Consider the following 23,546-nt stretch of genomic DNA (forward strand, 5'->3'; position numbering starts at 1 on the left):
ATGATCCCTGGACTCTGACAGAAACTGTGCTAAAACAATGGATCCCCAGCTTGCAACAACCAAATCTGCAACCCTTGAGACACACAGAACTTCCCAGTCTGTCCTTCCCTCCTTCCCTCCCCGCTTCCATCTCCAGGGGAGGAGTCCAGCACAGAATAACCATTTCCTATTAAAGGGGAGGAAGAGTGGCTGTTACAGTCCCAAGGCGATTTTGATAACTGGATCTGGAAAGCGTTGTGCTTACAATGAGGTCTTTTGATCACAGAAGCTCTCCTTCCCGGTCATTCTCCCCAACGTCTTGTTTACAACAGATCTGAAACAGCGGTGCCATTTAATTTTGTATTTAAACTTCACTCAGTGGGGGCGGGGGCTGCCACCGTCTCTTGGCAAAGATGTCTCTTCATACCCTTCAGGTGAAGTCCTTAGAAAGAGAACAGTTTACTGCCCTCCCCCTCACTCCCTGCCTCCCACCCACCTCCACTGGGAGAGCACTCAGCCCCTTCTTGACCTTAAAGCCAAAATAAAATAAAACCCAGAAGCGCAAAAAACTATCAGAAACTTGAAAAGAAAAAGGTCTCATTAAGTGAGGTTTCCTGTGGCTCAAAGCCAGTTCTATTTTTGCGGTGGTGAAACATTGCTTTCCGCTTGGAGTCATCTCTGCTGTGTTCACCGTGCATGCTTAGACCACCAAGAACTTAGAACACGATCGTGTGAGTTCTCCGCTTTGCAAGGGTGGGGGCTCTTGCAGCCTGAGCCCCTGATGGGATCAGAGAGCTCCGAAGGACTCCAGGGAGCGGGGGTGAGCCACTGTTTCCTGGCATGAGAACATGTATCGTGGCCGCTTTTCACCGGACTGGACCGAGGTGTTCAGAGAGTTCTGTGATTTTCAGAATTCTAGGTCCACATGCATCCTCCCGCACTCCCAACCCCAGCCCAGGTCTTAGCTTCTCCCCTCTACCCCAATACTTCCCGTGGCAGTCCCCCACCCCACCCCCGCCCCCGACCCCAGAGGCATTCCTGGCACGGAGGTCTCGGATCTGACTCTCTAGAAGCAAGCACGTGCTCCGGGTGGGTGGGTGCTTCCCTGCTTCCCCGGGTCGGGTATGCCCCCTCTTCCCCTTGCTGGCAACATGTGGAAATGGGCTACCTTGGAGGAGGGCCACACGGGGGCCAGATTGGCCTCCCTACCTGGGTGCTTTGCAAGGATGGGGACAGGGGAGGGCGAGGATGGGACACAGCAGACTAGGGCCTCAAGAAAAATCAGAAGGTTTATTAAAACATAGTCAGCTCAGACATATTGGCTTTTGAAGAGGTCAGTTTCCCCCCAAACACTAACCTTTTTCATTTTCTGTAAAGGTTAAAGGCTTATGGGTTGTTTTATAGAAAAAAAAAAAAAAGCAATACAGTGACTAGAGTATATGCAAAAAGACCCACCCTCATTTATACATTCCATGCCGTCAGGTTAAAACTCTTTGCTTTGAATCATTGCCTGCGATTATGCTGGCCAAACAGTGCAGAGAACATGGGGCTTTTAATGGCCGAGATGTCTGAAATGCCAAAGAAAGGAATGACTTGCTTAGGACAGATGGAAACCATGACAGAAACAATGGGCTTGGAAGAGAACCATTTTCATGAGACTTGCAGAAAACCGAGACAAAAATGTCCCCCACGCCCTCCCAAAGCAGCAAGAAACCCTCATGAGCTCCACCCGACCCTGGACCTTTCACTACGTCCGCAGAGAAGACCCAAGAACTCACTGCTTGCTAGGCAGCAGGCATTGCCTCTCCACCCTGGGGTACCCCTGCCACGTGACAGCATTGTGGAAAATCCACCCCGGCATCCACCCCCTGGCCAAGCCACGGGGCTTTGAGCTGCTGGCTCCACGTGAGCCTTGAAATGGACATGGCGGGACAGGTGGGGAAGGGCTGGAGGAATACTCATGAGGTGGGAAGAGGGAAGGGTGATCAGGGGAGAGACGGCTGCTCCAGTCGGAAACTGCCCCTTGGAGGCAGGCAGGCTTGCTTCCTGGCGATGCCAGAGCAAGAGGCCCAGAGAAGGAGCAAAGGCTGGGTGCTACTTTCTAAGTGTGACGGTCCCTTCAACTCCCAGACTGCCTTCTCTTCTTTGGCACATGCCAGGCTTCCTCCACCACTGTTCATAAAGCTCTTCCCCTGATACAGCTGGGCTGGGCCTCGGAATCACATGCACCAGCTCCTCCACTGCTCCTGACCCCCCTGAAATGTGAAAACCCACAGGCAGGGCAGTGGGAAAGCCCCTATTCGCCTTCCTCAGTGAAATGACTGTCTCCAAGAGGCCACCTGGGGTCTAGCCCTTGCTGGGGAGGGGTGATGGTGTGGGGCTCTCCGTGCTCAACCAACACTGGCCTGGCCTGCTGGCTGTGAACGCAGTTCTGCTCTTACCCCAGAGGATGAAACAGTCTTCCCAGCCACATTTTCGAGTGAGCCTAATCCTATTTGCAATTAGCTTTGCTTTAGTTTGCGGGGTTTGAGGTTGGTTTGGTATTATGTGTGTGTGTGTGTGTGTGTGTGTGTGTGGCAGGGGCGGGGAGGGCAGTTGGTGTTAGCTTTTCAGTTCAGCAGTGTTCACATTTACACGAAATCCCCTTGTCTAGGATTTCCAAATCTCCTGGCTGCGAGGCGGCCTTGTTCAGCTACTGTTACTGATTTCTCCCTCAAGAAAGACACGACCAGGGAATAAAATTGGTAAGAGAGACTCTTATTCTCTGGAACTTAAAGTCTTTCACCAGAGGTGTCTTCCAGTGTAACTTGGCGGAGCGGTTGGGATCTGGAAACAGGAATAACACACTAAGAACTCAGCTTTGCAAAGTCAATGTCAGAAACCCATTTGTTAACAATGTACCAAAGCTAAGTTAGCTTGCCTTTTCCTAAAGCGCTGAATAATTCCCAAGAAAAGCAGCAACCCCTGTGTGTTACCTACAATACTCTGCTCCTGGGAAGGCTGTCTGCCCCTTTTCTATAATCGTGCACCCGCACAAATACGTTTCCTTACCCAGAACCCACATCGCTTTCTAAGTCCAGGGTGTTTTTATGCACATTGGCCTTGACTGGACACAGAGGGTTTACGAATGACTGGTGGGGCTGTTTTCTAACAAAATTTATTAAAACCCACAGGTCAAATGCTTGAAATTCAGCATTTTCTTGGTACCCAATGACAAACAGGCCCACGGATGGCTGGTGCTCTTCATGACTGCAACCCGTGAGCCTACTGCTTTGAGCCCCTGCCATACCAGTGCAAATGATGCCTCTCATACCAGTCAAAGGCCAGGAAAACCCAAGTTTCCTCTAGAGACCAAAGACCATCTCTGACTCACACTGAAAATAAAAAAGTTCAGGTTGAGTTATGGAATTGGCACATGATATAAAGAATGGAAATCCAATTTACACATGTAAACTGGTTCATGTGTTGTTTGTGAAAGAAGCATGTAGCTATGTTTGAAAATTAAATGTGGGAATGAGAGTGCAATTTTGGACCGCTAGAGAAACAAAATGATGTAATTGCACAGAGGCAAAATGTAAATGATGACGATTCTGCTGAAGGTCTGTTTGGCATCAGATAGTATCTGTTTTTGTGTTTGTGGGAGAGAAATGATAATCACGTCAATTTCTTAAGAAATCTTTTAAGGATTGGGGGTTGGGGGGAACCTGGTACCCAGCTGGGGCATGGGGCAGGAGGCTCAACTAGGTTGGATGCCAGCAAAACCTGCCAGGGTTTTGTAACTCTGGGCTTTTCCTAAAAGTCACTTCCCAAGGAAAGCGTGGGTAGGGGCACCTCATGTACGATGAAAAATAGAGAATTCACTGGGTACAAGAGCCCCAAGAAACAGGGACTCGTTCAAATGATCTACAGATGGTCAACTAACTACAGGGAAATGTCTCATGCATGGAGAAAGTGGGTGGAGAGGAAAGAAGAGAAATGGAACACTGCATGCATCCTAGCTGCGAGGGGTGTCGACGTTAGCTGCTCTCTTTGCAGCCCCGTGAGCAGCCTCCACAGAGTGGTGTGTCCCTGTCGAAGCTGCCCCCCAACGCTGACCACTCCAAGGCTTCCTGCCAGAACATCACCTCCTGATACTTACAGTCCCCCCGTTGAGCACAACGGCCATCTCAGTTGGCTGATACACGTTGCTTCTGAACGGAGCGCTGGGTCTGTTTCCCAAGCTGCCATTGCGAAATCCTGCAGTTCGGAGAGCTGAGGGAGGGACAGGCAACACCACACACAAAAAAGACACAGTTTTGAGTTTTGTTTTCTTCCCTTGCATCAACACCATGCTCCAGGCACACGCCCCCTCCCCGCTCCTCCCCTTTGTCACAAGCCAGATTCAAAACAAAGTCACAAAGGCGCTTTGTTCTCGGGTTCTCTTGGAGCCTGACCCATCTCAGTGGGGTTGGGGAGTCTGCCGAATCCAGGGCGCAGGCAGCTCTCGGGGAGGGGACCCGGGGTGGAGCCTCTCCCCGCACCCCCAGAGGGCCATGGGGGACAAAGACAGCGCCTGCATCTCTCACAAGGTCTCTTCCGACAAAAGACCTGCTCACTGCTGAGTGCCATCCACGTCAGGTTCAACACCATACTGTGCAACACGGTTTCTGGATACACACAGAGGTGGGCAAGCCTGAGATGCTGGGCCCCAGGCTCATGGTCGAGGTCGGACATCTTCCTGGGAAAGTGACGCGGGAGAGGACGGAGGGGCCCCAGGCCTATAGATGGGGTCATTTCTAGACAGGAAAAAAGGGAGATCTGAAGCAAAGGCAGCAAAATAGGTCTGTTCGTTTTACCTCTGAAAGGTAAATGATGTTTCTTATTTGCAATGTATTTTTATACATCTAAATTTCCTCTTTTGGTGAAGAAAAATCAAATGACACAAAAAGACTTGGATGAATGTGTATTACTAAGTGAAAGCAGTGGGCTATAAAATCTCACATTATATGATTCCGACTATAATATTCTGCAAAAGTATAAACTGTAGAGGCAGTGAGAAGATTAGTGATTGGCAGGGGTTTGAGGGGAGCACAAACGGGGACTTCCCTGGTGGCTCAGACGGTAAAGAGTCTGTCTACAATGTGAGAGACCTGGGTTCGATCCCTGGGTCAGGAAGTTCCCTGGAGAAGGAAAAGGCAACCCACTCCAGTACTCTTGCCTAGAAAATCCCATGGACGGGGGAGCCTGGTGTCCATGGGGTCGCAGAGTCGGACATGACTGAGCGACTTCACTCACTCACTGGGGGGAGCACAAGGCATTTTTAGGGCATCGGAACTCCTCTGGGTGATACTGTAACAGTGGAGACATGACCTCATGGATTTGTCCAAGCCCACAGAACTGTACAAAGCGACCTCTAGAAGGCCAATTATGGACTTGAGTTAATAATAATGTATCAATATTGATTCATCCATTGCAACAAATGTAACATCAATGCAAGTTGTTAATAACAGGGAAAACCAGGAGGGATGGGGCAGGTGGGGACTCCATGTACTTCCTGTTCAATTTCTCTCTACCTAAAACTGCTCTAAAAAATAGTCTATTAAAAGATAACAGAGAAAGAAGAAGCACTGTTAAAAAATCAAAACAAAAGTCTGTCTCAATTGCGAGCTGTCGCCTTCATTATCTTCCTTCTCACTGAAGGCACTTATCTTACTTTGCTGAGAAAAACCTCAATTAAAATCCTCCCTGAAGACAGTCTTTTTTTTTTTTTTTTCTGACTAAAAAGTAGTAAGAGGACTTGGGATTTTTACAAATTAAATTACTTGGGGAAGGGACCAAAATCACCTTGATAGTACAGTTAACCTTCACAGAGTGCCAACCAAGAGCCAGGGCTGGTTATAAAAATACTTTATATGTCTTATCTTATTTAATTTTTATAGCATAGTAGGTTCTTTTAGTATTTCCATTTTACATGGGGCACAGAGTGATTAGGTAACTTGCCTGAGGTCACACAGCTGGTAAGAACCAGCATTTGAATCCAAGTAGAGAGAATTGGTTTCCTTGACCATCACACTATTTTGGGTCCAAATATGATGTTTTTAATGACTGCACTCAGTTACTTAGGAGCAATTTGAATTTAAGTGACATTTGGGGGCAGATCGGCCCAGACTGAACCAAGAAAACATAGGCAGAGTGGTTAACGCATGTTCTAAAAGACTTGTGAAAACCTCTTTGCTTTAGCATCTCCAAGCCTTCAATAGCTCCCACGCACACACTGACAAGGACATGCCCTTCCTGGGGCCCTGAGAAGAGGGGACAGGGTCCCGGGGACATAGAGTCCTTGGACTCTCACCCTCACTAGTCCCAATTCCTAGCCAAGACCTCCTCCAAAAGAGGGAGAACCCTGCAGCACAGCTTTCCTCATAAAGCAGAGACTGGCCAGCTGCAGTGGGGGAATGTGGCTCTCACATTCTCTTCAAAGAAACAAAGTCTCAGCCGGGTCGGTGTCTGTGGGGTGCCCTGGCCCAGCGATCCCTCTGTGTAGTGGTTATTTGGACTGGTTCTCCTCTGGTAAACATCCCTCCCACATTCTGGGTCCTGAGTACTGGCTACAACTGCCTCCTCCCCGCTTGAGGTGGGCATGGGATTTAAGCCTGGCCAATCAGGTCCAGTCAGAGCTAACGCTAGGATTTTATACTCAAGCATCCTGGGAAACGTTCCTTTTCTCCAGTGGGACTCTGTGTGAGTCCAGAGCTGCTGTGATTCTAACAGAGCCAAGAGATGGAGAGAGACCAGATCTTGGCATCACTTGAGCCTCCTGGATCTATCCGTTTCTGAAGCCTGATCCCCAGTACATTAGTTTTGCTGTTGTTTTGTTTACTTAAATTGCTTCAGATGAGATTATGTTTTTTTAATTAACTTGCATTTTCAAGAATCCCAACTGACAGCCCACTCTGACCAAGAGGTGAGCCCTCTGAAAGGCAAGCAGGGCTCACCCACAAGGAGTCCCAAGAGGAATCTAAGGGCATAGGCTAAATGCCAGCCCTCTCCTGCCAGCCCTCACTGCAAGTGAGGCAAGATTGGGTCCTGTCCCCAAAGCTGACACAAGGCCTTCTGCTGGGCAGCAAAAGGGCAGAGTTTAAATCGCCCTTGGCCTAATGAGATCAGAAAGCCCAAATCCCCTCATGGAGGAAAGAACACTTTTCCTTCCTGCTCCTTTGGAAGGTGAACATTCAATGCGCCTTGTTAGCGCTTTCCAAATGTGATCTGAAGTGCTATATCCTTCAGTGTATTTTCATCTTCTGTCACATACCTCATGCCTTGTTGATACGTATTAAGAAACAGCAGGCTGGTGAAGTCCTACATATCTGGGGTCCCACTGGGGGAGGGAAACAGGCAGCAGAGGCTGAGCTGCAGGCCAGCCTGGGGCATATTCCTCCCGTCTCTTGACCTCAGGGCTGGACTCCCAAGGGTAGAGAGCCTGAAGGGCTGGCTGGTTAAAATGCAGGAGAAACAGCGCCAGCTGTAGCTCCCGGGTAAGGCCCCGTGTAGGGCCTGGTTCCCTAAAATACAGCTGGCTGAGGTCAGACCAAAGATGACAACAGCTGTTCTCACCATGGCCAGGAAGGGTGCCCAGGCATTCCCCAGCCAGCAAAGTAGGATTTCTCGAACAAAGGCAATCCTAGCCAGGATGACTATTTATTCTCTCTCTGTGAGCCTTCCGAGGGGATTGACTTTGCCTGGTGCCCACGTGAATTTTGGTGGACACACATTTGGGAGAATGCAAAACAGGGCTATTAAAAAAAAGTCTGACAATATCCAAGGTTGGTGAAGAAGTGGGGATGGGGGCTCTCATACAATTATTCAGGGAAGACTAAATCAGTCCACCTTTCTGTGGGGAGGGGGGGATCTGGCAGTATATATGTGGATTGAAAGGTACAGATTCTGATGCACGTCTAGGAATTTTTTTGCAAGGAGGTAATTGATCAAGGACACAAAGATGAACGGATAAGAATGGTTATTACAGCATAACTTGTATGGAAAGCCAGAAACAAGCAGAATACTCACCAGCTAAGATCAGAAATAGCTCAGCTGGTAAATCATCTGCCTGCAATGCAGGAGACCCGGGTTCAATTACTGGGTCGGGAAGATCCCCTGGAGGAGGAAATGGCAACCCACTCCAGTATGCTTGCCTAGAGAATCCCAGAGACAGAGGAGCCTGACAGGCTACAGTCCATGGGATTGCAAGAGTCGGACATGACTTAGTGACTAAACCACCACCAAGATCAGGAAAACAAATTATGGTGCCTCCTGGAAAGCTCTGTTTCGTGAAAAGGACAGCTCTGCAGTTGTTGACCTGGAAAGGCCTCCCTCTGCGATACACTGTCAATTTAAGCAAGCGCATTGCAGATAGCCTCTTAGATAACCAGTGCTTTCAACCTGGTTACATCCTAGAAGCACTTGGAGGGCCTACAGTACTTGAGCCCAAACAGACTTACTCAGTCAGATTGAGGGGGCAGGCGCTGGTAATTTGTTTAAAGCTGCCCAAGAGACTATAATGTGCAGACAGGTTAAGAGCTGCTCTGCTGGATTGAGGTGTGTGTGTGTGTGTGTGTGTGTGTGTGCGCGCGCGCGCGCAGGGTGGGGGTACTGTGTCTGGCAAGACAGGAGCAAACAGTCAGCAGTAGTTGCCTTTGGGCAATGGGATTCTGAGCAATTTTCATTATTTTCACTTGCTGAACTCCTGATTATTGTTGATCTTCTGTCATCAGAAAGGAATAAAAAAGTTATTTTTGCTTTGGAAAATAAAGAGGGGAATGGGGGACATTGTCCTTGGCTCTGGAACCCAGAGTAAGCCCCATCACCCCCTGTGCCAGTCCAGGCACTGCTGGTTCTGACATGGGTCCCAAATCACTTTGATCTGTAGATCTTACAAGGATATGACATACTGACTGCATTTTCTCAAGAAAGGATGCAGGGCATTCAGAAAACCAACCTTCCTTCTCCCTGCTCCACTGTGAACCTGAACAAGTTGCTGGACACTCCTAGACTCAGTTTCCCACTCTGTAAAATGGGACTGATAATCCCTGTCTTCTCAAGGCACAGAGTTGCTCTGACACACCTGTGAGACGAGGGACGCTGAAGGGCTTTGAGAAGTTCTGTGGCAGAGTGGGCTCTGGAGCCAGGCTGGCTGTTCAAACCCTGGCTCTGCCTCTTAGGCAAATTATTCAGCCTCTCCATGTCTCAGTTTCCTGTCTGCAAGATGGACCTCACTGGATTATTGCAAGGATTAAATGAGATTAGTCACTAAAATGCTCAGAATGGTACCTGTCCATTGTAAGCACCCAGTAAAGGTTAGCCGTCTTTAACTTCTGACGCCCCTAATACTTGTAGGTAGTTCTAGCACCCCACTCCTCCTTGTACTGCAGGTAAACCAGACCATGAGGTTCAACAAAAATGATTCTTAACCTTCTAGGGATCATAAATGGCTTTGAGAAGTTGACAAAGCAATAGACTAATTGCCCAGTGAATGTATAAAGCTCTACAACCATTTCAGGAGTTCCTGTTACCTTTAAGGTCCAAGGGGAGTTTGTGAGTGTCAGATAAAGAGGATGCTATTCCAGGAGAGGCCAGGGAAGAGGTGGCTCCACCAGGACCCCAAGAACTGGTCAGGTGCCTGGCCTCTGCTTATCATATGCCCTGAGGGACCCTCTGGGCTCCCGGTAATGACCCCCATCTCCTGGCAACCAGGAGAGTCAGCCCACCAGAGCTGTGGCTCATCCCTGTCAAATCTCTTGACAAAGACAAGCTTGCTGGTCTGGGGCTTCCAGTAAGAAGGAGACTGCTCTGATAAAGGCCACCCCAGCACTGTGATTCTACCCATGGTGGGGAGGGGGAACGAGCAGGGTGCAGGTCTGTCATTCTCCCGGGGGTCTGAGCAGGAGCAGGGTGCAGAGGCAGCTGGGCACCTCCAGTGGTGGGAGGGCTGCAGGTGGCCTTGGAGGACCTGGGGGCTTGATGTGTTTCCCCCTGCCTATGGGGGTGGGCGGCTGTGCTGAACCCAAAAAGGCCAACTCTGCAGTATGACCAGACCACCGCCCAGGAACCTGGGTGAGCGTCACAGAAAAGAGGACTCAAGCATTCGGAAGGGGCCACCTCCTATGTCACTGGGCAAGACTGAATCTCTTACAGCCTCTACTTACTCCTCTGTGAGATGGGGATAATAACAGACCCTACCTCGTCAGCTGGAGGGATGAAGTAATGCGATAATGCAGGTTAAGGAGTAGGGTCTGGCATGTAGCTAGTGTTCAAAAAATGACGATTATACTAGGTAATTATTACTACTGCGGCTGCTACTGCTACTATTATTATTATAGCTCCTGATAAATCTTTAGGTAACTGAGAAAAGGCACTTTTAATTAATCTCAAGTACTGGGAATGCAGCCGACTTGCTTTAAGCAACAACTGTAAGAGACACTTCTCCAGCATCTCTAGCAGGGGTAGCTGGGGCCTGCTGCTTCTTCTCGGCTCACCTGGGGATCCCACCTCTGCCTGAAGTGCCTGTCGAATCTCTGCTTTTCTGTTGACGGAGCTAATAGAACTTGATTAGCCCATTTATGGGAGCCCTGGAGGACATTCATGGCAGCAGGAGATAGGAGTTGATGGACAGATGCTGCAGCCTCCTGTCCTCCAAGGATCAATTCTGAGGCTCGTTCTACATGTGTCCATGGCAGGAATGAGCCCCAGCTCCCCAAGGTGGTAACCAGCTCTTGACACTCTTGTTCTGGCGTTTCTGCCTTCCTGGTCTCCTTCTCCCGGGCAGGGGCGACCTCCTAAGCAACAAGTTTCAGGCTCTGCTTTCAGGGGAACCCAACCAAGATACACATTCAACAAGTCAGGCGCCGTGGGGGCCCCTTGGTACATCAGGACTCACAGCAGCTTTATGGGGTACACAAAGCCTACATCTGGGAAGGGGCAGGATCCCAACCCAGACTCTGACTCCAGGGCCCAAATTCATCCACTCCTGGAGACAGAGCTAGAGGAGAGAGCGTGAGCATTGCCTCTTGCCATACCCTGCATCCAGCTAGCACAGGGGCTGCAAACTCAAACAGGCAGGAAGCAGGGAGCTGATGTTGATATGCTATAGTGGCTGGGACAGGGAGCCACGGGAAGTGTGAAAAGTGAAAGTCGCTTAGTCACGTCTGACTCTTTGCGACCCCAGGTACCATACAGTCCATGGAATTCTCCAGGCCAGAATACTGGATTGGGTAGCCGTGCTCTACTCCAGGGGATCTTCCCAACGCAGGGATCGAACCCAGCTCTCCTGCATTGCAGACAGATTCTTTACCAGCTGAGCCACCGGGGAAGCCCAAGGGGAGTGTAGTGAAAAGAAAATGGATGCCCACCTAAAAGTCCACCACCACCTGGGAGAGTAAGAGACAGGGCCTTCCAGCCAGCTGCAGACAACTGGTGCCCGGTGGGAATGGCAGCCCAGCACTGCCAGATCCAACTTTTCAAAAAAGGCCAGGAGCCTGACTTTTTACATTAAATTAGTTGAAAGTGCTAATTAAGTCTCTTCCCAGGTGGCTCAGTGGTAAAGAATCTGCCTGCCAATGTAGGAGACACAGGAGATGCGGGTTTGATCCCTGGCTCAGGAAGATGCCCCGGAGAAGGAAATAGCAACCCACTCCAGTATTCTTGCCTGGAGAATCCCATGGACAGAGGAACTTGGAGGGCCACAGTCCATGAGGTTGCAAAGAGTCAGATACGACTGAACACACATGCAGGCATGCATGCTGAATAAATTGATAATGCTGAATCTCTGGGGGCCAGTTTCAGCACAGGGGTCAGTGTTTGTGGGCTCTGATTTGCCAGGACTACCCCCGAGGCCCCTGATCCCCAGTGGGGGAAAAGGAGCTCTTTTGGGAGGAACAGCCTAACCCAGTGGGACGGTGTCCCCTTTACCTGCATTGTGTTCATCCATTGAGAAGGCTTTGTTCTCCATGTAGGTCCGTGGCAGCTGCACGTCCTCCTCAAACGCCGTCTCCCGCATCCTTGGCTGTGACGTGTCGAAGTAGTTGGGCGTGTTTTCCTGCGGGGCTGGCAGAATGGTGCAGTGGATCTCCGGGATGGCATGGAAGATGACGAAGACCCAGCCACTGGCCACCAGCGTGATGGCCAAGGTGGGGTCGCCCCAGGCATCTCCCTGTCGTAGCTCAGCGTTGCCAAAGAGGTACATGGTCATCCAAGCCACCCAGATGAGCACGGAGAGGAAGGCCGTGACCAAGATGCAGACTCCATTCTGCTTCCACTTCTTGAACTTGCCACACAGTGAGAAAAAGGCCAGCGCCAGGGTGGCCACGAGCAGTACCATGTCGTAGATGAGGGCCATCGCGAAGTCCATGGGCTCGTAGGCACAGGCCGGCTTCGCGTCTCGAAGCACGGTCAGCACCAGCCACTCGATGGCGATGATGACCTGCACCAGCATCAGGCACAGGGCCATGCCCACCAGCTGCCAGCCCGAGGGGCTCTTGCCGTGGCGCACCAGCCTCCTCACTCGCCATGCCTGACTCAGCAGGCAGGAGAAGCAGAGTGCGAAGAGGACGCCCCAGAGGAACCGGCGGACCGAGCAGATGGTCTCGTCCTCCCGGATGATAAAGGCGAAGGTCAGCCCAAAGAGACCCAGGGTCCCCAGGAGGAAGAGGAAGTGGAGGCCCACAGGGTCCTTTTTCTCCTTGTCCTTGATGAACGGCAGCCGCACCAGCAGGATGAGCATCAGGAGCAGTGTGATCAGGGCGCCTGCCCCGGCCACCGCCTCCACCACGATGCCCCAGATGGTGTCCAGGTCGCACAGGGACACGTACTGAGGGAGAAGGTCCAGCCCGCAGCCCCGGGATGTGCTGGCGTTCTCAGAGGCCCCGGAGGCAATCACGAAGAGCAGGAGGAAGGCGAGCGCCTGGTGGGTTCTCATCTTTCTCTCTGATGCCACCACGAAGGTTCCAGAAAAGTTGGGGGGAGAAGACCAATTCATGGTGAGACTTCCACTCCCCTGACTTCTTTAAGGAGACCCTACGTCCCTTCAAACCCACCACCAGCCCCTTTCTCCAGGCAGCACAGCCTGGCACCAGGAGTGGGTGAGGATTTCTGTCCCCATCTGCCCCCTTGGCTGGGCCCGGTAAACAACCATGAATCGTCAGTGCTAGTGGCTGGAGGAGAGGGTGGGAGGGAGACTCCCTTTCTCTGAATACCCTGTCATCTTCTTTGAACGTGAGGCCTGTCTGACCTCTTTAAAAATAAGGGAGTAAAATGAGACTCAAAGAGATGCTCATGGACGGAGCGCTCGCTGGGAGAAGGACATGCATTGTGGTTTTGGTCCCTCGGTGCTAACAGCTGACACTCACCGATGACTCAGCCTCGGCCAGGGACCCAACACAGCCAGTTCTCACGCCGGTGACAACTGTCTTGAGGAGGCTGGGACACTTGCCCAAGGTCACACACTCAGCTCCTAGAAGCACCCCCTCTTAGAAGCTTCCCAGCATATCAAACACAGTGTCAACTGTCTTCCTGGGCTCCACCTTTTCCCCCTCCCCTCACACATCCTACCCTTCTCACAAAGATCTGAGAATCCATCCTCTTGCTCCAGGGAGCCCCCCCTCTCCTGGAGATGCCTGCAGGACACCCCCAAGGACTGTACCCAGCAGCCAGAGACGGGCTTATTAACCCAAGTCTCCTCTTCCCCCACTGCTTCCTCTGCCTAGACCCCTCCCACCCCCGCTTTCATGGAAAACTGCTCCTCCGCACACTGGTCTCAGCTCTCATGTCATCCACTCACACCCTGGCCAAGGTCACACCCCCCGCCCCCCCAGCGTCTCTCGTCTATTTCTTAGGTCTAATCGCATCTGTCATCCTTTCGCCTGCTTACTTTGTTTCTCTGGTCCCTTCCTCCTCTCCTCCCTTCCTGTCGTTCTTCATCAAGAGCTGCAGGAGGACAGGGACACTGTCTTGTTCATCAGCACAAACCAGGGTGTCCCGGGATAACGGACACTTTGGGTCTAAGCCTCCCTTGTTTGGGGGTCTGTCCTGTGCATTGCAGGAGGTGGAGCAGCACCCCTGGCCTCCACCAACTAGGTGCCTGAAGCACACCCTCTCCCCTAGCAGCGACAACCCCTCAAATTCTTAGACACTGCCAACATTCCCTGCGGGGTGGGAAATCACAGAATGAGCACCACTGGTGAAGAACTAACACCAAGTAGATGCTTCTTAAATACTGTGGGAATGAGACTTCTCAGTAGGGCTCTCCTATACCCACTGCCTCCAGGTCCTTGCTTTTGGAGGGAGCCTGGCCTTGGGAAAGCCCTGCCTGCCCAGCTCTGCTGTGCTGTGTTTCTGAGCATCTTAAGCCAGACTTAGCTCCGCCCACAATGAGGCTGTAACCAGCCACCTCTCAGGCAGTTCAGCACATCCCTGGGGCTTTCTTAAGTAAATGTGGTATCGACCACTTCTCTCTCTCAGCTACTTGATGGGATATAGTGAGCAGCTCTGATCCTGCCTTGGCCGCAAGGCCATTGACCGGGATAAATTATTGATACCACAGAATGAGAAGGAGCATGGTGCTACAGGGTGATCCTTCCTTTGCCAGAGATGAGAGGAGGCAGGAACAGAGGGTATCTGACAAGACATGCTCCTGAAACAAGCACTCAGACATTGATAACCAGGCTCCTGGTCCCATCACTCTTCATGCCGTGTCAGTCACGAGAGGGCCACCTCAGCTATTTAAGCTTTGTCTACATACTCCCTGTAAGTTATTTACTTAACTGACTCACCAAGGTCTTGAAATTGACTCAGAAGAAAGCTCAACACATTGGAATACCTGTTGATGGAACTCCTGTTGCATCCCCATTGCCATATCCCAATGTACCACCTTTGGAAAAAAATGCTGTCCTAGTCAGAGCTGCTTATCACAAGAGCACACTTGGAATCAAAATTTAAGAACCAACAAGCCCAGAAAAAAAAAAAATTAAGAACTGGATATGCTGGAACAAAATGCCATTGGCCCCTGACACAGTATAGTGGATTTCCTCTAGGCTTCTCATCAATGGCAAATGTGTTTAAGAGACTTCTCAGCAAGTGACAATGGAACACACCCCATGCAGACTTTCTAGTTCACACAGTGGCCAACAACCCCCAGGGCGGCTGGGAGGAGACAGGGAGGATGGTGCTTCTGGAGTCTTGACCATCAGTCCTCTCACCAACTCTCCCCACACACCTCCAGGCCAGTGGTTCTCAACCAGGGTGATTGTGATCCCAGGGAACACTGGGGCATATCTAGGGACAGTTCTGCTTGTCACAAATGGGGAGGGAAGTGCAACTGGCCTCTAGCAGGTAGAGTCCAGGGTAGCCGCTAAGCAGCCTGTGCTGGAGAAGACTCTTCAGAGTCCTCTGGACTGCAAGGAGATCAAACAAGTCAATTCTAAAGGAAATCAACCCTGAATATTCACTGGAAGGACTGATGCTGAAGCTGAAGCTCCAATACTTTGGCCACCTCATGCGAAGAGCTGACTCATTAGAAAAGACCCTGATGCTGGGAAAGACTGAAGGCAGGAGGAGAAGCGGATGACAGAGAATGAGATGGTTGGGTAGCATCATCGACTCAATGGACATGAGTTTGAGTAAACTCCGGGAGATGGTGAAGGGCAGGGAAGCCTGGTGTGCTACAGTCCATGCGGTCACAAAGAGTTGGACACGACTGAGTGACTGAACAACATGCCTGAGATGGCCCTCAAACACTAAGAGTGATCTGGCCCCACATGTCAGCAGTGCTGAGGATGAGAAAGCCTGGTTTATACACTTGAGAACAGACTTGATGAGGAAGAAGCCAGGAAACCAGCCAGGTCTCTCAACCTCATGCCTGCACCCCAGGTCCTTTCCTTGCAAGAACTAGACTTTCTTTAGCTGCCTCCACTCACTCTCAGAGGACTCTCCTCTCTCCAGACCTGCCTACAAGTTGGAACTTGGTTCTGCCAGTTCATTCCTCGGTTCTGCCGGCTCATCTCTCTTCCTGACTGACCTTCCACAACAACAGGAAACCAATGTGAAGAAAATATAAAGATGGCAACCAAGCTTCTGAAATTGTGTGGTTTCTTCTGGCTGCGGTTCCGTCTCTAGCTCCCACTCCTTTCTGACACGGGAAATAGATACACTCTTGCTTTCTGCTTTCATTCCTGAGGATGGAACCCTCTCCTTCCTCCAGTTCTGAAAAGAGCTCCTGATTTTCCTCTGCAGAGCCCCCTTCAGCCCCAGCTGTGAGCCTCAGACCCAGCCTGGCCAATCGAAGCATTTGTCCCACCCTCTGGCCGCACTGATTGGCTCAGGGACAGGCACTTGGCCTCATCCAGACCCATGAGGATCACTCTTAGGATTTTTGCTAGCATTAACTGGGAAGGAGTTTTTCTCCTGTTACCGGGGTTAATAAGCTGAAAGGAAGGCAAAAGGAGAAGAGGGCGGCAGAGGATGAGACGGCTGTATGGCGTCACTGACAAAATGGACGTGAACTTCGGCAAATTCCAGGAGACACTGAGGGACAGGGAGGCCTGACGTGCTGCAGTCCACGGGGTTCCAAAGAGTCAGACGCAACTGAGCGACTGAACAACAACAAGCTAAAAGGATATAAACCTGGAGCTGGAGAGGGCACATTTACCATCACAGGGAAAGAACCTGCCTGGGAGGAAAGCTGGCCCACAGGAAATCGTCACGCGATGCACAGGAGTCCCAGTACACTGCAAGGCTGGATTCAGTTATGCCTGAAGCCAGATACCCTGGTCTTTGCACCTCCAGCAGTCAATTAACTTCTCTTTTTTGGACTAAGCCATTTTGAGATGGGTTTATGTAACTTGTTAACAAAGACGTTCTATGATGTATCCCACATGAAGTGGTCCTCTTCTTCCAGGAAGTCCTCGCTAATCAACATCTAGGCACCACGGGCTTTGGAAGGCTTCAGTTGTCCTGAGTAGGTCATATCATTGCAAGGGATGCCCATGAGGTGACAGTCATTGTTCTACAGAACTCTGTCCGGGATGATCGGAAGGAGGGCTATACCACCTCACATAATGAAGCAGAGTCCAGCTCATCTAGGCTTTCTGGGGAATTCAGAATTGCCCTGTGGAGTTCTCTATTACTGCCATAGTGAATATAATAATGACTGTTAACTCTCACAGTGCTTACTATGCTCTAGGCCCTCTGCTGTGCACTTCACATACATTAACACCTAATCATCTGGACAATGACACCATGAGGCAAGTGGTATCACTATCTGCATTTTACAGGAAATAAAACAGACAGGCCAGTTGGCTTGTCCAAGCTAGGACAAGCTATACAGCTAGAAAGTCGTGGAATCAGGAGACAAATGTACTATTGTTACTGGGGTCTTCAGACAAACCAGGGCTCTGGAAATGTCACCGGCTGAGCCCTTTGCTAGCCAGTCTATCTAAATTAGGTTCCTTTTGCCCCTTTATGCTCTATACCAATACTCCTGATCTTTATCTTTGCAGCATGTACCACAATTTACATTGTTTTATTTTATTACTCTTTTGGTCTGTCTCCCCCACACCCAGGCTCCTGTCTGTTTTGTTCTGCATCGATTCCCCAGCACCTGGCACGTGGGCAGTGCTCACGGCCCAGCTGCTGAATGAACTGATTAAATATGGTCTCCAACCCTCATGTCACAGGGTAGGAAGATGCTCTCACGGTCATCTTATAGAGGAGGGGACTGAGGCTTAAGCCAAAGTTTGATCCTCAGGCTGGCAACAGCAGCAGCATTGCCTGGGAGCTTGTAAGAAATGCAGACTCTCCAGAGTGGGCCCGGCCACCTGTGTTTCCACAGCCCTCCGATAAGCTCCAGGTGTGCTCAGATGCTTGCGTGCACTGAGGTTTGAGAAGCAGGAACATATGCAGCTGGGGAGCCAGAACCATGGCCCTGCACCTTCTGCCTTCCTACCACTTCCCCAGACCCCACTCAGGCTCCAGTGCATCCACTGTCAGGTAAGCCCCATCCAGCTCCACCTGAGGCCTCCCCCTGCCAAGTAGGGAGCTCTCCAGGATCCCCAAACTGCACAAAACCTGATTAGAGGTTTGGAGTCAGCCCCAGGGCAAGGCTGACTGAGATGGGATGAATATATGGCAACAAACCCATGGGATGTAGGCATGCAGCTCCTCAAAAGGAGTAATGAATAAAGTGATGAATGTGCAAGACTCGGCTCACATACTAATTACTTTGCTGCCGGCCAGGCTCCCAGAAATGTGACTCATTCAGATGCTCTTAAATACCCTGCGTCGCACACGCACGCGCACACACACGCTCTCTCTCCCCACTGAGGGGCCAGAAACTGCCGGCAGGTGGTGGAGCAGCACGCTCCATTTCTCACAAGCTGGGGCCTGCAGAGGCTGGAAAGAATGCAGGCAAGATTCCTTGTGTGAGGACAGTGCTGCTGCCTGCCTGCAGGCCACAAGCAGGGCTGGTTCTCCCAGCCTTGATCTTCACCAAGCAGCATGAACTTTGGGTTTCCGATTCTGCCCCTGGTATTTGCTAGAACCTTGTGACCGGGGGCAGCAGACTTAACCTTACTTGCCTGTTTCTTCATGTGCAAAATGGGAGTGATAACACCCGACTTGCGGGGTTCTTGTGAAGATTAAAATAATAAGTAGGGTTTAGGACTATAGCCTGGCATGCTGCGGTTCATGGGGTCGCAAAGAGTTGGACACAACTGAGTGACTGAACTGAACTGAACTGAAGCACTCATATAAAGTGTCTGTCAAACAAATAACAGACTGGCAAATGCCCTGAGGTTACGAACTTTTCTGACTTTCCTGTTCCAGGAGGGGCAGTTGCCATGGTGATGGGACTGAAACCGGCTCACCCAAGTGTGAGTCCACCACTGTTTCCAGCCTCCACCATCACACACTGAGAAAAGAAGTCCCTGAGGGGGTGGGAAGGGGAGAAGCCTCTGGGGTGTTCTACCTTCAGTCAATTCAGTTCAGTCGCTCAGTTGTGTCCGACTCTTTGTGACCCCATGGACTGCAGCACACCAGGCTTCCCAGTCCATCACCAAGTCCTGGAGCCTACTCAAACTCATGTGGTCTACCTTGAAAACTCCCAAACTCTCCTGATTCCCGCAGCAGGTGCTCTAAATGGTGGCCTGACTGCACAGGTGGTTTTCCAGAGGGGAACTGGGCGCTGGAAGACCGGAGGCCAGTCTGCATGCCCTAAAACTGGGTGCCCCTGCTGAGGAGTCAGAGGCAGACACCCAGAAACCAGACACCAGCCATTCTCCTGGGAACCAGCATCCTCACCTTCCCACCCACCCAGATGACAGGAGATACAAGACGTACAAAACTTCTCTGGAACATGCCATTCTGACCTGCTTCCCCTTGGCTACTGCCAACAGAGGCACCTTTAACCCACCTTCTCTAAAGAAGTGGGGAGGAGGCGGTGGAGCATGGACGGGAGAGAAAAACTAAGCAGGTCTGGAGGGCCTTTCCTAGCCCTGGGCATGTCTAAAGTACCAATGAATACCTGGCAGAGAATTTACACTCCCATCCGTGTCCTCAGGAGTGGAAGACCTCAGCTGGAGGAAGTCAGACAGAACTGAGTGACACAGGGCATTACTTAACCTCTCTGACCTTCAGTCTCTTCTGTAAAACAATGATAGTAACAGTGCTGCTTTCTCAAAGCTGACGTGCAAAGTGCTTAGAAAGTACCCAGCCCGGTGCCTGGCAGACAGGGAGCAGTGGGTCCTAACTTGTTACAAAAACAATGACAATTCTCAGCGTCCTGTTGGGAACAGGAAGTGGTAATGACACTTGGCCAGAGGCTTCCTAGAAGTGACGGATGAGCTGGGACTAGAACCCACTGCTCCGGACTCCTGACCTCAAGGCCGCTGCGCCCCAGTTGGACTCCCCCATGGTCGGCAGAGGGCCAGGATGAGGCTGCGGAGCCTGTCTCCCACGCACCCCAACACACTCTGTCCTTGCCCACTCCCCTTAGAGCCGCTGGTGCATTTCCTGCTCCTGAAGGATTAAACTGTTACAAGGTTTCCTGACATTAAAACTCTTTCCCAGACCTGCAATCTTATCCTTTGATCTCTTTTCCAAGTTATACCATCTCATAATCTTTAGTTCCCAGCACCATCCAGACCACCAGACTATCTGGGAGCCCTTGAATTTAATAACCCTCACACGTTAGTAAACAGGGTTGTCAGAACACAGGCTCCGTGATCCATGAATATGCAAAGCAGCTCCAATCCTGTAAATAAAAGCAATCATTTAAATGCAAATTGAATCCTTGGCTGCCCGTTCCAGGGTGGATGGTTCCTCTCAGGCTGTAATTCCGAGAAGAAAATGTGACTAACTCAGAACCCCCAGGAAGCTCTTGCGTGGACGTGTTTATGGAGCCGTGGGCTCTGGGTGGGGGCTGCTTAGGGTGGACAGAAACTGCCTAAAAGCGAGAAGTGGGTTTTAAAACCTGACCCATCCCTGGCATAGGCTCATTCAAAGCAGTCCCCACAGGTCCGCTTCGGCGGCTCCCGGCGCCTTGCCATCCCCAGAGGCAGAATGAAAGGGGAGCTGCTTTTCCTCTCCTTGTTGAGGTCAGGGGAGCTTTTAAAAATCAGATCTCATGGCTTTGTACTCCAAACCCTCCCTCCAAGGATTCATTGAAGAGAATAAAACCTAAGCTCATTTCCATGGCCCCCCAAATAGTGGTTTGGCTGGTCCCTGCCATCCCCTTTCAGACCCCCACTCTCAACATCTGCCTATGAGCTCCAGCCACAATGGCCTTTGTTCAGTTCCTCTAAGCTCATTCCCACCTCCCAGTCTTTGCACTTGCAGTGCCCTCTGCCTGGTTCAGTCTTCCCCCAACATCTGCCAGTGGCGGGGGATGGGGGGGTGGGGCGGCCCTATCTTGCAAAGCTCCACTAAAATTTCACTGCGCAGAACTCTTGTCACTTTATTTTACATCACCCTGTTTTATTTTCCTGGCAGCACTTATCCCAATTGGAAGTTCTATCCACTTACTATTTATTTACTTATTTAGTGTTCACCCAACTCCCCAGTGCTCTGAGAGCAGGGGCTTATCTGCCAGTTGTGTAGCTGGCCCATTTACCAAAATAATACATTAACCGATCAAGATTTTAAGCTTCTCTCTCTAACAAGAATGCTTGTCTCGCTGCTTGTGCCCTAAATGGCGACTCCTTCCCACTTACATTTTTCCCCTTCCCAACTCAGTTGACCCCTTTTCAGACAGAGCAGGAACAGATAGGAAACAGTTCACTCCACAGTCCAGATACAAAACTGGCCGGGTGGAGGGCTCCCAACCAACAGACACCGATTTGCATTCTATTTACATCCTATTTGCATGCAGTTTAACTCAACGTCTTGAGTCCTCCAGAAAGCCTCCATCCCTGGGGAAACTTATGAACCAAGGTTCCTCGGCAGAAGTTCCAAAGCTTTTGTGCCAAGCCCCTCCCCCACTTCTCGCCTCTTTGCGAGGACCCCCAGTTCCTCCTGGGCTCTGTTCATGTCCCCCCCACCCCCCATACTGGCGCAGTTGGGCAGCCAATGTGGCGCGTGGCCCGGGGCCCCAGGCGGGGACGCCGCTGCCCGCCACACTCCAGGGGCCTTTGTCCGCGCTCCAAGGAGCCGCCCCCTTAGAGAACTGGGGACAAGTTGCGTTGGGGGGTGGGGGGGGGGGGACGATTGGCTAGGCCTGGGAGTGACATAGCCGGGGAATGAACCCACAGGCTGCGCTGGACCCGTCCTCGGTGGCAACGGTAGCCCCTCCCTGGCTAGTTAACCAGCCCTCCGGCCGAGGCGGGTGCGGGCGGTAGGGGTCCCGGGATGCTTGGGACTGGAAGCCTGTGTCCCCCAAAGGGTGGGGACGCAGCACAGGGCTGATCATCGCCTCTAGCCTGGCCGGAACACAAACGCTAACCCTCGCGCCATTGTATGCAGCCGCCCCTCACTTGTACCCCAGCTCCAGGTCCCAGTTCTGCCTCTTTTCGCCCGCAGTGTCCCCTCCTTGTCCGGCAGTGCGTAGCCGCGACCCGCTGAGAGCTTGACCCCCAGTCCCTACGGCAGGTGCCGCAGCTCACCTCCAAAGCTCTCCCCTTGTGCCCCCGGCTCCGCCTGCCCTGTCTGCGGTCAGGCCCCGCGCCTGCCACGCAGCCCCCAGACCTGCCCGCGGCTGCCCTCACACGAGTCACTCGGGCACGCCTGAAGTCCCTTACAGTTCCAACGGCCCTTTGCCTGATCTGCGATCGCCTCCAGACCCTCCTCTGAGACTTTGATCTCAGCCTGGTCCGGGAACACCGCCCCCGCCCCATTAAGGTCCCAACCTTCTCCGCCCTCTGCCCCGCGGTCTGCGGGCTCCTCTCTCCCGCCAAACTGTGGTCCTCCAACCCGGAAACCCCAACTCTCCCAGCAGACTAACCCCTTGGGGAAGAGGGGGGACTCAGAAAAGCCCAAGAAGCAGACCCCATCCCAACGCTCCCAAGTCCACCGGGGGAAAAGTTTCTGGGGTCACCGCAGGGCCCTCCACCCCCGCCGGCGCGGCTGGCACTCACCGACCCCCGCGGCCCCGCAGCGCCGACGCTCCCGCTGGCCCTCGGCCCGAGTCACATCTCTGCAGCGCCGCCGTGGCCCTAGCCCAGCGATCCCGCCCGCCCGCCCGTCCGGCCTCACTGCATCGTAGTCGCGAGCCGCAGCCGCGCGAGGCGCCCCCTGGCCCGGCCCGTGCTGCTGCAGCCGCCGCGGCCCCGCCCCCTGAGGCCCCGCCCCCAGAGCCTCCGAACCCCGCCCCCGTCCCGGCAAGGGCTGATTGTTCCAAGCAGAACCCCGCGCACGCTCCTTTCTCCCCGCTTGCAGCGCCGAGACGAGCCCCCTCCAGTGTCCTCATTTAGGGACCACCACCCCCACATCCACAGTGTGTCCAAAAGCACTCTGGATGCGCCGGACACTTTCCTCCGTTGATTCACTTGCAGAAAAACACATAGAGAGGTTTTCTAACTGTGGGTTCCTAAACAGCTGTTGTTCTGTCGCCCAGTCTTGTCCGACTCTTTGCAACCCCCTGGACTGCAGCACGCCAGGCCTCCCTCCTCCCTGTCCCTCACCATCTCCTTTAGTTTGCCCAAGTTCATGTCCATTGCATCGGTGTTGCCATCCAGCCATCTCATCCTCTGACGCCCTCTTCTCCTTCTGCCTTCAATCTTCTCCAGCATCAGGGACTTTTCCAATGAGTCCGCTGTTCGCATCAGGTGACCAAACTACTGGAGCTTCAGCTTCAGCATCAGTCTTTCCAACGAGTATTCAGGGTTAATTTCCCTTAAGATTGACTGGTTTGATCTCCTTGCTGTCCAAGGGACTTTCAGAAGTCTTCTCCAGCACCACATTTCGAAGGCATCAATTCCTTGGCGTTTTGCTTTCTTTCCGGTCAGTCCAGCTCTCACAAGAGTACCCAACCACTAGGAAGACCATAGCCTTGACTATACGACCTTTGTCGGCAGAGTAGTGTTTCTGCTTTTCAACATACTAAGTTTGTC

At 51.9% G+C, this 23,546-nt stretch overlaps 1 protein-coding gene across 2 annotated transcripts; it reads right to left on the reverse strand.

Annotated features, from left to right (window-relative positions):
* Positions 1-1,250: 1,250 nt before the first annotated feature.
* GPRC5B (G protein-coupled receptor class C group 5 member B) lies at positions 1,251-22,676 on the reverse strand. 2 transcript variants are annotated; one of them, XM_010819302.4, is made up of 4 exons: positions 13,359-22,665; positions 11,923-12,936; positions 4,118-4,230; positions 1,251-2,805 (listed from the first exon to the last, which is right to left on the reverse strand). In XM_010819302.4, exons 2-4 carry the CDS (start codon positions 12,926-12,928, stop codon positions 2,761-2,763), a joined length of 1,164 nt encoding a protein of 387 aa, XP_010817604.1. In that variant the 5' UTR covers positions 12,929-12,936; positions 13,359-22,665; the 3' UTR covers positions 1,251-2,760. The 2 variants fall into 2 exon arrangements, with proteins under 2 accessions (XP_010817604.1, NP_001069209.1); NM_001075741.1 differs by having other exon boundaries at positions 2,717-2,805; positions 22,572-22,676.
* Positions 22,677-23,546: the final 870 nt, after the last annotated feature.

The sequence above is a fragment of the Bos taurus genome, chromosome 25 (assembly GCF_002263795.3).
Source record: "Bos taurus isolate L1 Dominette 01449 registration number 42190680 breed Hereford chromosome 25, ARS-UCD2.0, whole genome shotgun sequence".
NCBI lineage: Eukaryota > Metazoa > Chordata > Mammalia > Artiodactyla > Bovidae > Bos > Bos taurus.

Bases quoted from the DNA above. Each gene is read 5' to 3' on its own strand.
- GPRC5B (XM_010819302.4), bottom strand. From the start codon at position 12,928: ATGAGAACCCACCAGGCGCTCGCCTTCCTCCTGCTCTTCGTGATTGCC. The intron at 4,231-11,922 runs GTAAAGGGGACA...TCCCTCCCTCAG, and splicing joins AATGGATGAACACAATGCAG to CTCTCCGAACTGCAGGATTT. The intron at 2,806-4,117 runs GTAAGTATCAGG...TCCTGTTTCCAG, and splicing joins TTGTGCTCAACGGGGGGACT to ATCCCAACCGCTCCGCCAAG.